General features: G+C 39.3%; 2 protein-coding genes across 2 annotated transcripts in view; both read right to left on the reverse strand.

The window, feature by feature from the left end:
- bmp3 (bone morphogenetic protein 3) overlaps window positions 1-8 on the reverse strand; it is a 5581-nt gene extending 5573 nt beyond the window's left edge. Inside the window, exon 1 of the mRNA XM_034872902.1 lies at window positions 1-8. This exon is cut by the window's left edge and continues 740 nt beyond it. The gene's annotated coding sequence lies outside the window, so the exon portion shown is untranslated.
- Window positions 9-3198: 3190 nt separating this feature from the next.
- cfap299 (cilia and flagella associated protein 299) overlaps window positions 3199-15292 on the reverse strand; it is a 67875-nt gene continuing 55781 nt past the window's right edge. The window contains exons 5-6 of the mRNA XM_034872929.1: window positions 6204-6333; window positions 3199-4491 (exon numbers count right to left, since the gene is read on the reverse strand). Of these exons, the coding sequence (XP_034728820.1) occupies window positions 4399-4491; window positions 6204-6333 (223 nt within the window). The 3' untranslated portion in view covers window positions 3199-4398. The remainder of the gene's footprint in view (window positions 4492-6203; window positions 6334-15292) is intronic.

Below are 15292 nucleotides of genomic sequence, written 5' to 3' on the forward strand. Positions count from 1 at the left end.
CTCTCTCTCTCTCTCTCTCTCCCTCCCTCTCTCTCTCGCCCTCCCTCTCTCTCACTCTACTTTTACGCACATTCAGCCTGGGGACAAATTATCTAATCTTAGTAGCTGTGTTGTCAGTTGATTCGGGACAGATCTTTAAAATAGTTTATTAAGGGATAGTCCGCCAATTTTTTGAACTGATTTTGAATAAATAAACAGCTGCCGCAGAACATCCCCTCCGTGCGTAATTTCTACTCCACAAAGTGCGTCTGGACCGCGCTGCTGAATGAAGCGGCTTATTCTCGGCATTAAAGGCTCTCTCCCCTATTTAGTTTAGTTCAATAGAGTTAAGCACACACATCCTGTACCATCACGGTCCGATCCGGATGCTGTACTGCGCCTCCCTCGACCCCCTCCCCATCGTCCCCCCAAAAAAGCCCATCCATGCGGGGTTTAAACAGCCAGCCACCCTCCACCCCCCCGCCACTGAGCTTCTCTTTCAGGGGCACTCGGGAGGAAATGATTAAGGCATTTCCCCGCCCTTGGACATCTGATGGCAATAATATTAGCATGCCATGTCCTTCATTGCAGTCACCACACAGAACGAGTTTTAAACCCTTCAACTGTGAGGTGATGGGCAGGAGAGAATCAATTCAAACAGCAAAGCGACAGCCGAGTGCAGTCAGCTGGCATTGGGTTGTTGGGTAGAAAGGACCTGACTGGATCAAACCATGTTCTAGACCTATAGTGCATGGGACAGACATCAAAGGACACACAAAAATAAATGAGCCATGACCGTAACTACTTGGTTTGTCTAACCCGGACTGCTAAAGCCTTGTATTAGTTTCAAATAAAGTTTGAAATGCATTTTTATACACCAGGAATGTGAATCATGTTCCCCATCACTTACATTTAAATGATTCTTTTAATGACCAGTAACAATAGTGATGATAACAAAACCTGCAAAACCTGTTTCAATGTAGGCACATGGGCACCTGACTTGTTTTAAGACAGATTTGATCCTTTAACGAATGAACATGAAGTAGCATAATAGCTTAATTCAAATTGGGCTTGTTTATCTTTTTTGTTTTACTGCTGCTGTCAGTACTCTTTTGAAAAAAGAATGGTGTTAAAACAATCTGAGTAAAGAGAAATTCATTCAATCAAACATGTTGATGAACTCCTCAAGTTTACACACCAGGACACACTTGAGTGATTTGATTAAGATTTTAGCGTTGCATCGGCTGAACAGCAATGTTTGACAATGTAAAATGTCCTTTTGCAGCATGTGAATGACAGAAAATATCAGTATATTGATGTTTAAGGAGGTGTGGAAACCCTGAAAATATACTTTACTAGAAGGAAGCCTAGTCTAGTGGTTAAGTACATTTAATACTAGAAAATAACTTTTGATACTAAAGTACTGTAAATATCAGGTATCAGGTTTAACTTATAACAAAGTCAGTTTCTGTAAGATACTTGTACTTTTACTCAAGTATTGCTTTAAGTACTTTTTACAAGACTGGAAATGTCAAACACAAAGACGTAACAGTGTTATAAAATAGGTCAAACTAGAGGAATAGACATTAAATTAAGATAAAACCAATGGTGTCTTGACTATCTAAGGCCCATATTAGTCTGACTCCACCTCTTTACTTCATGTTGTGTATATTAGGGGCAAGTCAGGCCTCAAACTAATAAAGCCATGCTTCAGTTAAAACCCCAACAGCTTAAAAGCCCAATAAAAGAAATGAAGAGGGATATAACCATTTAAATTAGACTTTTATTGTAGATCATTACTATTTACGGACACATGATCTGTCTGGGTGAGTTCCAGCAACTTGCTGTTTTGAGGTTTGGTCTTCCACAGAGGTATACATCACATAAAAAGTAGCATTTCACTAGTGATTCGTGCTGGTTTGTCAATCCACCGGCATGTTAAGTTTTCACATCTGCCGTTTTGATTGGTAGGTGTTTGGAGCGACTGATGCCTCTTTCAGGGAGGGAGAACAGATGTGGCTGTTTCATCACCATCACCGTGCAACATGAGTGAGCTGTGGCCTGTAAACAGCTATAAATGAGGGCAAAATGTTCATTTGCCACCCGGCCAGTTTGAGTTTTTACTCCCAACACTTACAAAACAACAAGCAGGGCAGATAGTGAGATAGTCAGGCGGACGGCCCTCGCCCCGAGGTTCAATTTTGTCGAAGAGGAAATGACACTCCCAATGCAAATTTGAATGTGCTTCTCATCCTTGTTAGTCCAGATAGTTTTGTTGAGGCCACAGCAAAGAACCCAAAAATATATTTAAATACATAAAACAACAAAAACACATTGTGAAGATGAAGAGAAAATAAATTAAACACAACCTCCTCTCCACCCAGTTAATCACATAGGTTTTTTTTTATAACTCCTGAATACTTGTACAAAGTCTGTTCATCATCACCCCAAAACAGGACCAGAACTCACATCTTCTTTATATAAAAAAAACACTGACTAAGAAAACCCCAAACCAGACCCCCATTCCCTGAAACCCTGCTTTTACAGAACCAGAACCCACATCCACATGTCACCACACATATTGTTTCAATGAGGCTAATTAAGTCAAAACAGACAAACAGATGCAGCCAGTTGAAGGCTGCCGTAGTAACCGGGTGTTAGAATGAACTAATTTGATTAAATCTCGTAACTTTCAGAAATACATTTTAGCTAAATTGATGCAGGGGAAAGTAGTACAATGGCAAATTAAGCATGGCTGCTACTATGTCAGTTTAAAGGAAATTTGTTTTCTTGCGGAGTAAGATAAAAAAAATTCAACACCACTTTACTTTCTATACATTACATTAAGCTAAGGCCAAGAGAAAGTTATCTTAGCGTAATGGAAGACATTATTTGGTTCTAACCAAGATAAAATAAACTTTAAACCGTGTTAAACTTTACAATCTTTTTAATCTTAAATCATGCAAGCTTGTCAAGTGAATTTATCTTGCTGCATGGACAGATAACTTCACTTGTTTTGAGTACCTTTTCCCTCAGATTTCGATCTTGTTTTTAGACACCCCTTTTTGCAGTGAGGAAGCAAGGCAAAAAAGCATACCTTGTTTGTCTAAAGGTATAAAGGAATCATACTATTTCTTGGTTGGGAGCAATGACAAAGAATCCAGGGAGTCCAAGAAATAGTCCAGCACAACTTCCTGTGAAACCACATCTCGAGGTGAGCGGATTTTGTTACCTATGGAAAAGCTAGCTGTTTCCCCGTTTCTAGTCTTTATGCTAAGCTAAGTGGCTTCCGGCTGTACTTTTATATTTACCACAAAGATATGAGAGAGCCATCCTCTCATCTATCTCTTCAAAAGCAACAGGGTTTTGAAAAGTAATTAAAAGAATGGGGGGAAAAGTGCATTGGCGAGTGAAAAGTTGATGCAAGAATAAAAGCGGATACTGTGCTCCATGGTTAGGACTATAGATTAACACCTCCACAAAGCTGGTACATGTGCAGGATGTATCCTTTTGACTAAATGGTATAACTGTTTCCCCCTAAATAAGTGTCTGCAAAGTCTACAGGAAATGAATTTATTAAAAACAGTCCCTGTAATTTGTTGTTCACAGCTAATAGACATAGATAATGTTACTTGTAGTGGGACTGAACATGTGTTTCATTAAAAAAATGCAAAAAAGTGTAAATCCAGTAATTAAAAGGGAAGAAGTTGCAAAACGTCTTCTGTACTTCCTAAATCATTTCTAAAGCAGGTTATTTGTAAAGTTGTCTTCCATTTGAAAAAATACCATTGTGAATGACTAATATGTAAATAATAGAGCACTTTGATGTCCTGCAAAGTGTGCCTTGCATCTGGGAACATGCGGAATGCTTTAAGCCCATTAACCATTCTTCCAGTCCAATTGGAGCTACCGCAGCCTAGGGGGGAACATAAAAGCAACCCCCGTCATCTTTCAAAGCTCCTACGCCTTTAATTTGTTTAGACAAACAGCCCAAAACATGCTAGGCCAAACGATGGGACAAACCCAGGGTCCCCGAGCAGGTTCCCTTCCCTCCGGGAATAGCAAAAAAACTCAGTCAAACTGGGTATTTACTAAATGGAATAAAGAAGGCCAAAGAACTTAATAGTAAAACTATGTTATTTGTAACTTCATAGGTGGGAAATCTGACACATCAAATCTCAAGTTATTAGCAAGGAATCGTCAAAGTTGTCACACTGGTCCATCCTCTTGCCTCTGGGAATCCTTAGTTTAAAGCCATTTTTCACTGCAGCACCTCCACCCAGATGGCATGTATGATATGAGGGCAACAGTTTGTAAATTATGGTGCAACTACTGTACAGCAACGCGGTCAAATTAGAGGCTTGCAGCGCTCTCCAATATGTGCCATATGTAAAATGTGTTGGCAGCAGCCTCTGAAGCTTAGACTGTCCTGATGTTGTGGTCATAGATGACGACATGGATGTAGAGATCCGACTGTAGGAAGGTCCTGTTGGAGTCCTCACCAGGACCAGACTGGAACAAAGCACAGAGTTAGAGCAGTTAGTAGGGCTAACGGTGTTATCTACTCTCTATAGTGGTGCATTCAGACTACATGCTACAGTGAATTTCCAAATTCAAACAACCACCGGATTAAAAGTTAATATGAAAATGCTCTTAAAGTATTTTACTGCTAGAAAGAGGGTCTTTTCATAAAACTGTGCTGTCAATGCAATACAAAGGCGCTAACTTGTTTTGAAATTGATTCCACATGACCAAAAACAGAGAAAAAGGATTGTTTTATGGCTTCCTCTCTCAACCTGCTTCTATGATCTTTGTGTCCGTATGCGGATGTACAATCTGTAGTTGAAGCACAAGCCCTCAAGCCAGCGAACCACGCGGAGATGAGCACAGAGCTCTGGGTGCATGCGAGATAGAAGGAAGTAGTAAGTGTAGTTCATTTACACATACTACTCACATTGCTACGAAAGAAAGCCGGTTGAAAATCTGAAAGTATCCCTTCAGTGCAAACGTAAAAGCTGCCGTGCAGTCTGTTGGTAATTAAACAAAACCTCAAATATCCAAAACACATCTCTTTATAATAAAGGTATATTAAAGGGGAGGCCAAGTGCAGCATAATTTGACAGTGACTGCAATTGTTCATTTTCCAGGATGTTTTGCATTACTTTGAATGTCAAATCTGACACGGCCCCACCACTAAGATGTGAAGCCACTACCAGCTGTGAACATTTACTCAAGGCTAAGTGTGTCAAAAGCTTCTAGTGGGAGTGGATTCATAGCCAACCATTCCACTCAATTTACACTTTTACCTCAAACACTTGTGGGTGTCCTAATAAGTGAGACGGTCTTCCTTTGCAAGTTCAAAAGAGCGTCAATAAAAAAATAGACCAATAAAAAATGACTTGACACATTTAGAGAAAATGGGAAACGCAGGCTAAACTAAATGATTAGCATCTGCTTTTTTGGGAAAAAAAATGTGTCATTAACACTAACTTCCTCTAAGTGACTGTAAACTTTTACTTGGATCGACAAAAGCCATTGTCAAACTGATATATGACAACCCCTCCGCCCTCCAACCCACTTTCTGGCTAGGATAGAAAAAGTGGTCACAGTATGACAATGGCAGAAAAACAAACAAACCACCCAAAATGAGTTGATGTAAACCTTGATTTTGGAAGGTTCCACTGTGGATCTGTGGCCACATGAGCAGCTAGTGAGCTCATGGTGGGTTAAAAGCCGGATGGTTCTGTGCTGCCCAGTTTCAAGCCAATCTGAGCTGAGCTGAACTGGGTTCTGGGCACACGGGTGGTTTGCTGTGTCTGGCTTCCTATGCCTTCTCTTGTGTTTTTAATAGACAGCCTGGTCGGGGCGGTGCTCGACCGCAGCTTGAACACTGAGCTGACATTTTGGCGCTTGGCCTCAAAAACGCAGTCCCCACAGCTCTGTCTGCAATTTCAAAATAGTTCAGCCCCACACCAACTACTTCCCTACCCCCCAGCAAACAGGGGAACTGGAGAGAAAAAAAAACACAGTCTGTCAGTTGTTATTCTTCCATGGACCCTGATGGACTCTGTGTGTGGAGGAAGCACCTGTCTCGACCCCTTGATCCTCCCTTTTTTGTACAGGTGGAAAGCAAATATCTATCCCTCCCACTGATTTGGCTCCTTGGGGCATAAAAACATAGCCGGACAACGACAACAACAACAACAACAACAACACAAACCTACCAAGGGGTCCACATTCAGGATCTTTTTGTCCCTCTTGTTCTTAAAGAGAAGGCCGTTAGGGTCGTCATAAATCACCTCAAAGTTAGGGCTCGAGTTGGAGGTTGACACCTGTGTCTTCCAGTTGTAGTAGCTGTAGAGAAGAGGACACAGTAATTGTTTGTAAATGATTACAATGAAGACATTTCTTAAGCTTAAAGGAACTTTCAAAAGGCGAGGGGTTACTCAATGCAGTGGTACAGTGGAAGCCAAAGTTGTTTGGGATGAATTATCTTAAAAGATCGCATTTAGTTTTTTTAATTACTAGAAGCTACCAAATATTGTAAGGTTTTTGGGTGGCACTGGCTAAGCATGCCAGGCCATTTTGTTTTGTTTTTGTGGGCGTATATTGCTTAAGAGAAACACATTTGAAACACATGGAATTAGATGAAAAGATGCAACCCATAGTACCCAGGCAGGGTGGGGGAGTATTGCGACATGGTTATATTGTTTTGGTTGTAAAATAAAAATGCTAACCACAGGAAAACCAATCTGTAGTGCAGCGTATATTGCATTCAGTCTGTCCTCTTGCCTTCTGTTGCAATGCACGTAGTGTCTTCAGTGCACCTTGTGTTTTACTGTCTAAATGGCCTCACATAAGGCATGCAGTATGAATGTAGAATGGATAAAAAAGACAATAACCCTACATATAGATATTACCAGTCAGACACAAAGTCAAACTGCTCAACTCTGTCAATGAAATTCACTCAAAAAATTCAAGACTTCAGTTTTGGGATGTGTAGTGACTCGCTGGTTGCATCACTGCAACATAACACACAATGAAAAGATGGTTGTATTTTCCAGATTCAAGATGCAATGAAAGTCCAAGTAGTTGAGCTTCAAAAGACAAGATGCCTTTTTGGATTTCAAATGGGAGTCAGCTGAGACTGATGGTTGAAACTTGTTCTGCACTATGTCAGCTCACGGTGGATAGAAATGTTTCAAATGTGATCTCTCGTCTCAAGATGAAGAAAAACTTGGTAATAACAGCTCATATTTTTGTTTTGCAAGACTTTAAAAGGTTTTAAGAAAAGACTGATGCTCAGTGGTAGTGGCGTGTGCCACATGACCATTTGGCATTCTGTTTTTTCGGAACATTTTACTTTACAGGCTAACACAGCATGAGGTTTTAAAAGAACACATGAGCACCATATTGAGGCCATGACTTGTTTAAAAAGAGAGAAGAAAACTTTACGGATTACAGAGCATTACACATCCATAGTTATCATATCAATATTAAACAGCAGGTTATGAAAGAACTTTGCTTTGCAGGAAAGAGAGCAAAACAACCTGCAGAGTTAAGTATATTTTGTTAGAGTGGCCGAAGGTAAAAGTCTGTTTCCAATTTGATTGTGAGGGCTTTGTGTTGGAGTTTGCCAAGCCAGGCATTAAAGTAAAGCTGTAGCTAATAAGCAATTGAAACCAAAGAAAGGGATGAAATCCAAAATAAATGACCGATTAATTTACAGCATCCGATGGGATCATGCTCTGTTGTTTCTGTTACAAAAAAAGCAATAGTGTGCAACTTTATGACAGAGTCAAAGGGACAAAATGTATTGGACCTTCAGGTTACAGTAATACATTTAGCTTGTGCATCAATTTAAGGATGTGCTTTACTAACATGTATATTACACAATTAAGTAGTGTTTTTTCCTGTCAAGTCATATATCAACTAAAGCTTTTCCAACATTTTGATGGAGGCAACATGTTTGTTGAAGAAAAGAAAAACATTCATTGCAGATTGACCTTTTCTAGCCATAAAATTTGCAGATATCTTCTCTTTGTTGATGTGAAATAAGAGGTTGGTTGGAAGTTGAAACACCTCATTAAGGTTGTGTTGAATACTGCATTGTTCCCATGTTAAGTTTGGATTCTGCACAACCTTTGATCTGAGAGGAGGGAGGCATGGAAACTAAATACAAAAGTCTTTGGTTTAACTATGTTAAGAAAAGCCAAAATCAATTTTAAATGAGGCCAGATTGAGCTTTAGTTCCCCATCGGTTTTAATTCATCTGATTAATTTGAGACATCTTTCAGTATAAAACACTTCTTCTTTGTATTGTCCAAATTGTTTTTGCTATGCTATTGTTCTGGAATGGGTTTTTGCTTCTGTGAAACACTATACCATGTTTTGAAAATTGTTATTCAAAGATTTATTGTTATAATTACCATTAAAACATGTATCCCAACTGATTAATTACATTTAATAGATTTTCTCAGAAAAAAACGCATACCATCAAAAGTCAACAAAAGCCTAAACAATGCAAACGCAGTAAGAGGTTTAAATTTTGTTATGCCAAGTAATGAGGCATAAATAACCGTTGATTGTTATAGAGCTGTTCTCTCCAGGCAGTGGTGACCATTTTAAGTGGTACTCATCATTAGCTGTTTAAATAATAGTAACACAACTCCACGTCACACTCTTAGGCGCTGATGGTTGCTATAGCGGGCCTCAAACAGCAGTTTGTGGTCCAAGAACAAAGTGGGACCTCATGGAGGAGGCTCACTGTAAATCCGGGAAGAGCAACGTTATGTTTGGGGGCTGAGAGGGCTGAAGCTGTAGCAGCAAGTTGTAAATATTGGACCATAACATAAAGGAAAGGTGCCAGCATGCTGCAGGTTATATTTCCCTTGCTGATGCTTTACTGGAGCCAATACATGATAAACAGCATGTATATTATTATTAATGACCCACACTGTGTAAATAATTTTCTTTTTAAAGTTGATCAAATACATCTCAAATTGTTGACATTTACGTTGTGAGCCCTCTGTGATTATTGAAATATGTTGGTTGTTTGGCTGGTGTCGAGATGTTTTCTGTGAATCTGTTTCAGAGGTAATCTCGAGTGGCATATAAACTAGTTTGCATTTGAGCCATAAAGATATTTTCTGACTTCTGATTTTCTGACTGAAGCAAACATATAGTACAAGCAATATAAAAACTTACCCATGTGGCCTTTCCAAAACCCAGAGACCCCCATGCAATTTTGGGAAATGTAAATAAATATTTCTGCAAAATGGTCTGTTTTTGAACAGCTATGAAAAGGGCCAGCTATTCCAGCCAATAGCAAGAGGAACTGTCTTTACTACTGGTATCCTGGCAATATGGTTTTCATGGATGGGGTGGACTTTAACTCAAAACTTGACTTGGATTTGTCTCAGAATGACCGACTTAAGGCTCAAACTGGACTGTCTCAAATGACTTGATACCTTCTCTAAAACAATTGGGAATTGATTTTGAACTTGACGCTAAATTAGGACACTTAAATTACTTGAGACTTGACTTGAACTTGTTTTGACTAACTTTGAATTAGACAATTTGGTATTGCCTGATTGACTGAGACTTGACTTGGACTTGTCTCAATGGACTTTAACTTGGGACTTGACCTGGACTTGTTTCAAATGACTCAAGACTTGTCTTGATGGACTTTAACTTGGGAATTGACTTGACTAAGACTTGCCTTAAATTAATTTAAACTTGCATTGAACTGTGACTGTCCTCAACTTGAGACTTTACTTAGGCTTTGCTCAATTCATTTGAATTGAGACTTGAATTGTCCTGATTTACTTTTACTTAAGACTTTCCTTGGAGTTGAGACTTGACTTGCTGAAATAACTTGACTTTGAGTTGGCTCAAACTCTTAAAATCTAGTATTTACCATATCACAATGATGATAGTTTGGTAGAGAAACACATAAACTGTTTGTGATTTTATGTTTCGTATTGTCCACTTCTAGTAGAGTCTACATTTTGATACCACTATTTGATGCAATACATATATTGGAACATGTGACACTATACCATCTGACATCGCAGATACAGTATCTGTCGACCATCTCCTGCCCGCTTTCTAAGTAGTATCCTTCTCCAGTAAAACACATAGAAAAAGGATGCTTCTGAACAGTGCAAACTGTGGGGAAAATACACAGATTCATAAAATTATAAGGTCTGGTAGGACAAGAGGTCTGGCTGAGTAAAGCAGGTTCAGAATAGACTGCTGCAATGTCCCAATTATGAAATACAAATTAAGGTTTTTCCCTTAAAACTCAGGAAAATTATATTGTCTGAGAATTGCTTTCAGACAGATGCATACTTCTTCTCTTTGTACATTAGATCTGACAGCGTTTCCGTGGCTACTTTTACCAAAATGCCATACAACAATTAACATATTTTTGGTCGACCACTTTTATTCCATGGTGAACCGCTTACTTTTGCAAAAGAAATGGGACAGATGTGAGATATTTTAACACTGAACATGAAAAAGACTGACGAAAGTGTGAAAAAAAGTGTTGAAGCAATGCCGAGAATTTTGTTCATACGTTACTTGGATGTGTTTATTGGACCCACCTCCCTCACTGTCCCATATGAACTGTCACCAGGGCAACTAACTGCACGGTCGGTGCATATTTGGTCACAAAGAAAGCTCCAGCAGCTGGATGGCACCACACCCAGACACATGGACCAGTAAAAGTGTGAGAACCTGAATTTGGTGGAAACAATGACGGTGCTCTCAGCACCGGTTCCTGGTTCCCTATGCATTTACCATGGGTGTTTGACATGTGCAATGTGCCTTTTCACTTTCCATAGTTACAGTGCTTAGCTCTATTGTTATCTCCAGGTGGCCATTTCCAGGGCAATGTCAACAGTCTCATTATAGGGCTCAGAGGAGCTGGACTCGGTGCGCCGGATGATATATATCATAAAAGCACAAATACCTTGCATGTCTATTCGTTCAGTTGTTTTTCTCTGTAGTGGCTGAGGAATACATATCCAGTAACTGTTTCTGAAGTAATTTTTTCCAGTGTAAATCACAAAAGGCCTCTTCAGTCTTAAGAGTCAAAGTGTAACAAGTTGAACTTACGTTTAAGCCTTCTGGGTGCCATGGGGTGTATTTCAATGACATATCACAGATGAGCCATATCCAGTTGACAACCCCATAAACAAACCCATTGTATCTAACCAGCCACCTACACACACCTTTTTAATCGTTATTTTTTGGTTCAATCTGGGAATTTGTCCATATTTATTAAAGCACAAGTTAAGTGAATCTATCTTAATGGGGTGTGAAAATTGGTTGCTTTTCAGTTCATGTTGTTCTTATTATATGTTGTTGTCCCAAACATGACTGAGATGAACACATTACCGGAAGCATTTTTCTAAGCTGTCCATGTTACAAAAAGCTGAAACAATTAGTCAATTTCCAATAAATTAATCATTTACTTCTTCAATCCAACAAAAATACCAAACACTGTTTGGCTTCTTAAATGTAAGGATTTGCTGCTTGTTAATTTGAAATCATTGTAAACTGAAGACCTCTGGTCAGACAAAAGAAGATGTCTAAAGTTATCACCTTGTCCCCTAGGAAATTGTGATGGACATTTTTCCACAATTTTAATAGACTAATCGAGCAATTGAAAAAAATTACAGTTACAGTATCTATTCATGAAAATGAATACAAACCAAAAATGAAGACAGTTATACATAATATAGACCCTCACCTACTAACCAAAGTTGATAGTTGCATATAAAACTTAGGCTAATGCAGGTTAGGGTTTTAATTTCTATGTTAACAATCCAAAAATATACACACAAACTGCTTATTTTGAGTGAATGACACCACATGATCATATCATATTTTAAAATGTTTCAGTTTGCCATCAGGGCTTCCATCTGATCTACACATGCACACACAAACACACACTGGCGAGAGCCATTACATAATGTGGTGACACAACTGGGTGTTATCCCATATTCTATTTGACTGGCACTTAAGAAGCTAATAGCACCTTGCCTAAAGATGGTTAGGGGTCCATCTCTGTTTGTAAAAAGGGCCTCGAAAAAATTCAGGCAACTGGCACAATACAATATACACAATACATGACAACCTATCTGTCTTGTATGATAACAATTTAATGAAAAAGATTTATGGTAACTAATAAGAGTTTTTTAAATGTGTGACATCCACACATAATTGAACACGTTAAATCTTAATTACACGGCCAACATGGACAGAACAGCCCATCACACTTGGCAGGAGGTCTCTGATGATTATATTGCTGGTGGAACACCGAGTTAATCTATCAATTCAGTCCAAACAGCATCAGCATGTAGAACAAACAGCCCAACTGGATTTAACCCCGAGGATCTAGCCAATAAAGCATGTGTGCCATGTGTGAAGATCAACACACGACACGGAATGTTCTGGCTTACCAGCAAATATTTATCAAGCTAGCAGACTCTACTACGAAAGAATATCCCGCCACCCCCCTTATTAAAGCTCTGACACAATGCTTTAGGCCGGGCTGCTAAATCACCTTCTGAGCTGGAACAGTTTCTCTTTTGTATTAAAAGTTAATAAAATAGGACAGCAGTGCAAATATTTTCACAGCGGAAAATGAAGCCAGGCACACAGGTGCATTGCAGAGGCTGAGCGTGAAGGCAATATAGTTTTGGCTTCCGAGAAGGCATGCGCTGTGTTCAGACCGAGCAGATCCTTCAAGTTCAATCTTTCAGTTTGTCACCAAATGCACACAGAGTAAAGCGAGTGTGCAGGAAAGTTTTATATGATCCAGCATTTTAAAAAGTTGTTGGAATTAGAACTATTATATGAATAATACATGTAAGGTACTGTTGACTTCAGAACACCTATGCATTTTAATGATGTAGTTACTGTAAGAGGGTAGATACAATTTATTTTGGTGAACTCAATGAGAGTCATACTTTCCCGCAAAACACATAACTGGACATCACAAAACTATCATACATATATGTCAGATGTTGCCATTAAAAGTCTACTTAACACAGGGACTGAAGAGGGAGAGGTAAAGAGAGGAAGGAGGGGAACAGCCAGAGTGCATTAACAGATGGTCACTTTGCTGGGGAACATTAAATAGACATCAGAGATGCTGTAGGCACATCTGGAGTGGCAGGAAGCTGGGTGCAAAGAGCTGCAGATCTGTGGGATAATTAGATTTGGGCCAGGACGTTGTGTGTGTGTGTGTGTGTGTGTGTGTGTGTGTGTGTGTGTTCCTGTTTAAAGAGTAAAAAGACAAAAATGAAAGGAAGATATAGCCTTTAAACAACAACAACAATAATATTGTTTTTTTTTTACCCTATGTTCTGCATCACTGTAAGATTTTGGTTAAATTTATTTAAAGGCTTCAATCTTGCCCTAAAGTTACAGGAACAAAAACTGACCAGTTTCACATGTCTATCTGAAAGTTATTGTCTCTCAGAGGCACACTCAGAGGTTACATTTGGATGGTCATGTATAGGTTTGTAATGTTTTTTGCAACGATGTATAAAGTATTATCACTTAATGTCAATATTTACAAAAGTTTGTCAAAGGAATTGCAGCTTTATTAGTATTGCCAATATTACTTCTATTGTTGTGTGGTTTTGTGTCATTAACTGTTTCTTAAATGTAAACTTTCTACATATGCAATAAGGAAAATGCTGGGCTTGATTTACTTTAACCACGTTTCCCAGGGGTATAGAGGCTTACATATGCCTTTGCGAATGACGTTTCTATGTCCCACACACCCAGTGTGCCTGTTCAACTGGTTTTTGTTCCGTGCTCCTCCTATAGAGTAGATTCAAATGCAAAGATCGTGGATGTGATGGAAAACTGAAAATATTTAAAAATGTAAAAGTGACCAACCTGACTAACATCTCTATGAGCCATTACGTTTTACTTTCCTTATACAGCCGATTACCAAACAGTGGTCAATTGATGATAACAGCCCGTATTAACAATCTGAAAAAAGCCAGCTATAGTTCCTATTTTTGCAACTAAAGACCATATCCAAATGCTTACTGAATCCGCATTTTAATGTGGTCTTGCTTCCATAATTGTTGGAGCTTAAGGTTGTAGTAGGAAATAATGAAGGGAAGATGTTTAAAAAGTTGAAATATCACCTGCACATGACCCTCTGTTGTTACAAAATGTGGAAAAGTATTAAATAATGTCAATAAAAAAAGCTTGATGCGTTTAGTCTTTAACATCCAGTTCATCATTTTGCAAAGGCCTATCACACCAATTACAAAAAGTTGGAAAGTAAGCCCTTGTTATCCACACTAACTGCTGGAGCAGAGATGTGCTTCACATTTTACATACTTGTAATTGATATTTTCCTCCTAACAATCCATTTTTCTTCTTCTTGTCCTTTAAATTCACATACTTTGCTCCGGGGAAATACTCCGCTACTGTTATTTTATTTCTCTCCTTGAGACATCGCAGACTGTCTATGTGAACCTATCCACCCTTCCTCACTGGAGGTGGGAGGTGGAGGCCGGAGCTGGCGCTGGTGTCGCTGCTCTGTGTTCTTTGTGGCTGTGGAGGAGGAGGAGGGACAGGATTCAGAGTCCTGCGGTGGGAGGTTTAGTGCACTGAGTGGGCAGCAGCTCCAGCATCTGCTCCCTCTTAGCGGCAACCACACTGGGTGTTATTGTTCCCGACAGAGATGAAAAAAGGGGTGGGGGATCACATAGGACGGGAGAGAAGGGAAGATGTAGCAAAGCCTGAAAAGTGAGGTAAGATAAGTTGAAAATAAAGACAAAGAGATGTGTAAATCGGATGTTTAGTTGGTGAAAAAAGAGACAGAGAAGGAGTGTGAAGTCAGATGTCAGATGGAGGGAGGCAGGGAGACCCGTGTAGGGAGGAAACCTCATAAAACCATCATTAGGGAGTAAGCTGTACCTCCAGGCATGCTCGCCCAATGACTCACACCTACAGCTTGTTAGGACTTCCACTCGGCAGAAAGGAGGCTGAGTTCAAGGCCATGAGTGGGATTGTGCGTCAGAACACATGGTGAGAAATGGATAAATAAAACAACAAAGCTTTGCATGTCTGACACTTTGGTTTTAAAGAAAGGGAAAACCACTTCCAAAAATAAAACACGGACTGTTATTCTTGTTGTCCTTTAACTGCTGTAGAAAAACACTTCTCTGTGGTATTCTTTAATTATTGACATGCAAATTGTGCTTATGAAAGTAAAGAACACTGTTATGTCATTAAAAGGTTTGCAATTAACATTAAGATACAGTATATGTTT

Source organism: Etheostoma cragini, chromosome 5 (assembly GCF_013103735.1).
Source record: "Etheostoma cragini isolate CJK2018 chromosome 5, CSU_Ecrag_1.0, whole genome shotgun sequence".
In the NCBI taxonomy this organism is placed as follows: domain Eukaryota; kingdom Metazoa; phylum Chordata; class Actinopteri; order Perciformes; family Percidae; genus Etheostoma; species Etheostoma cragini.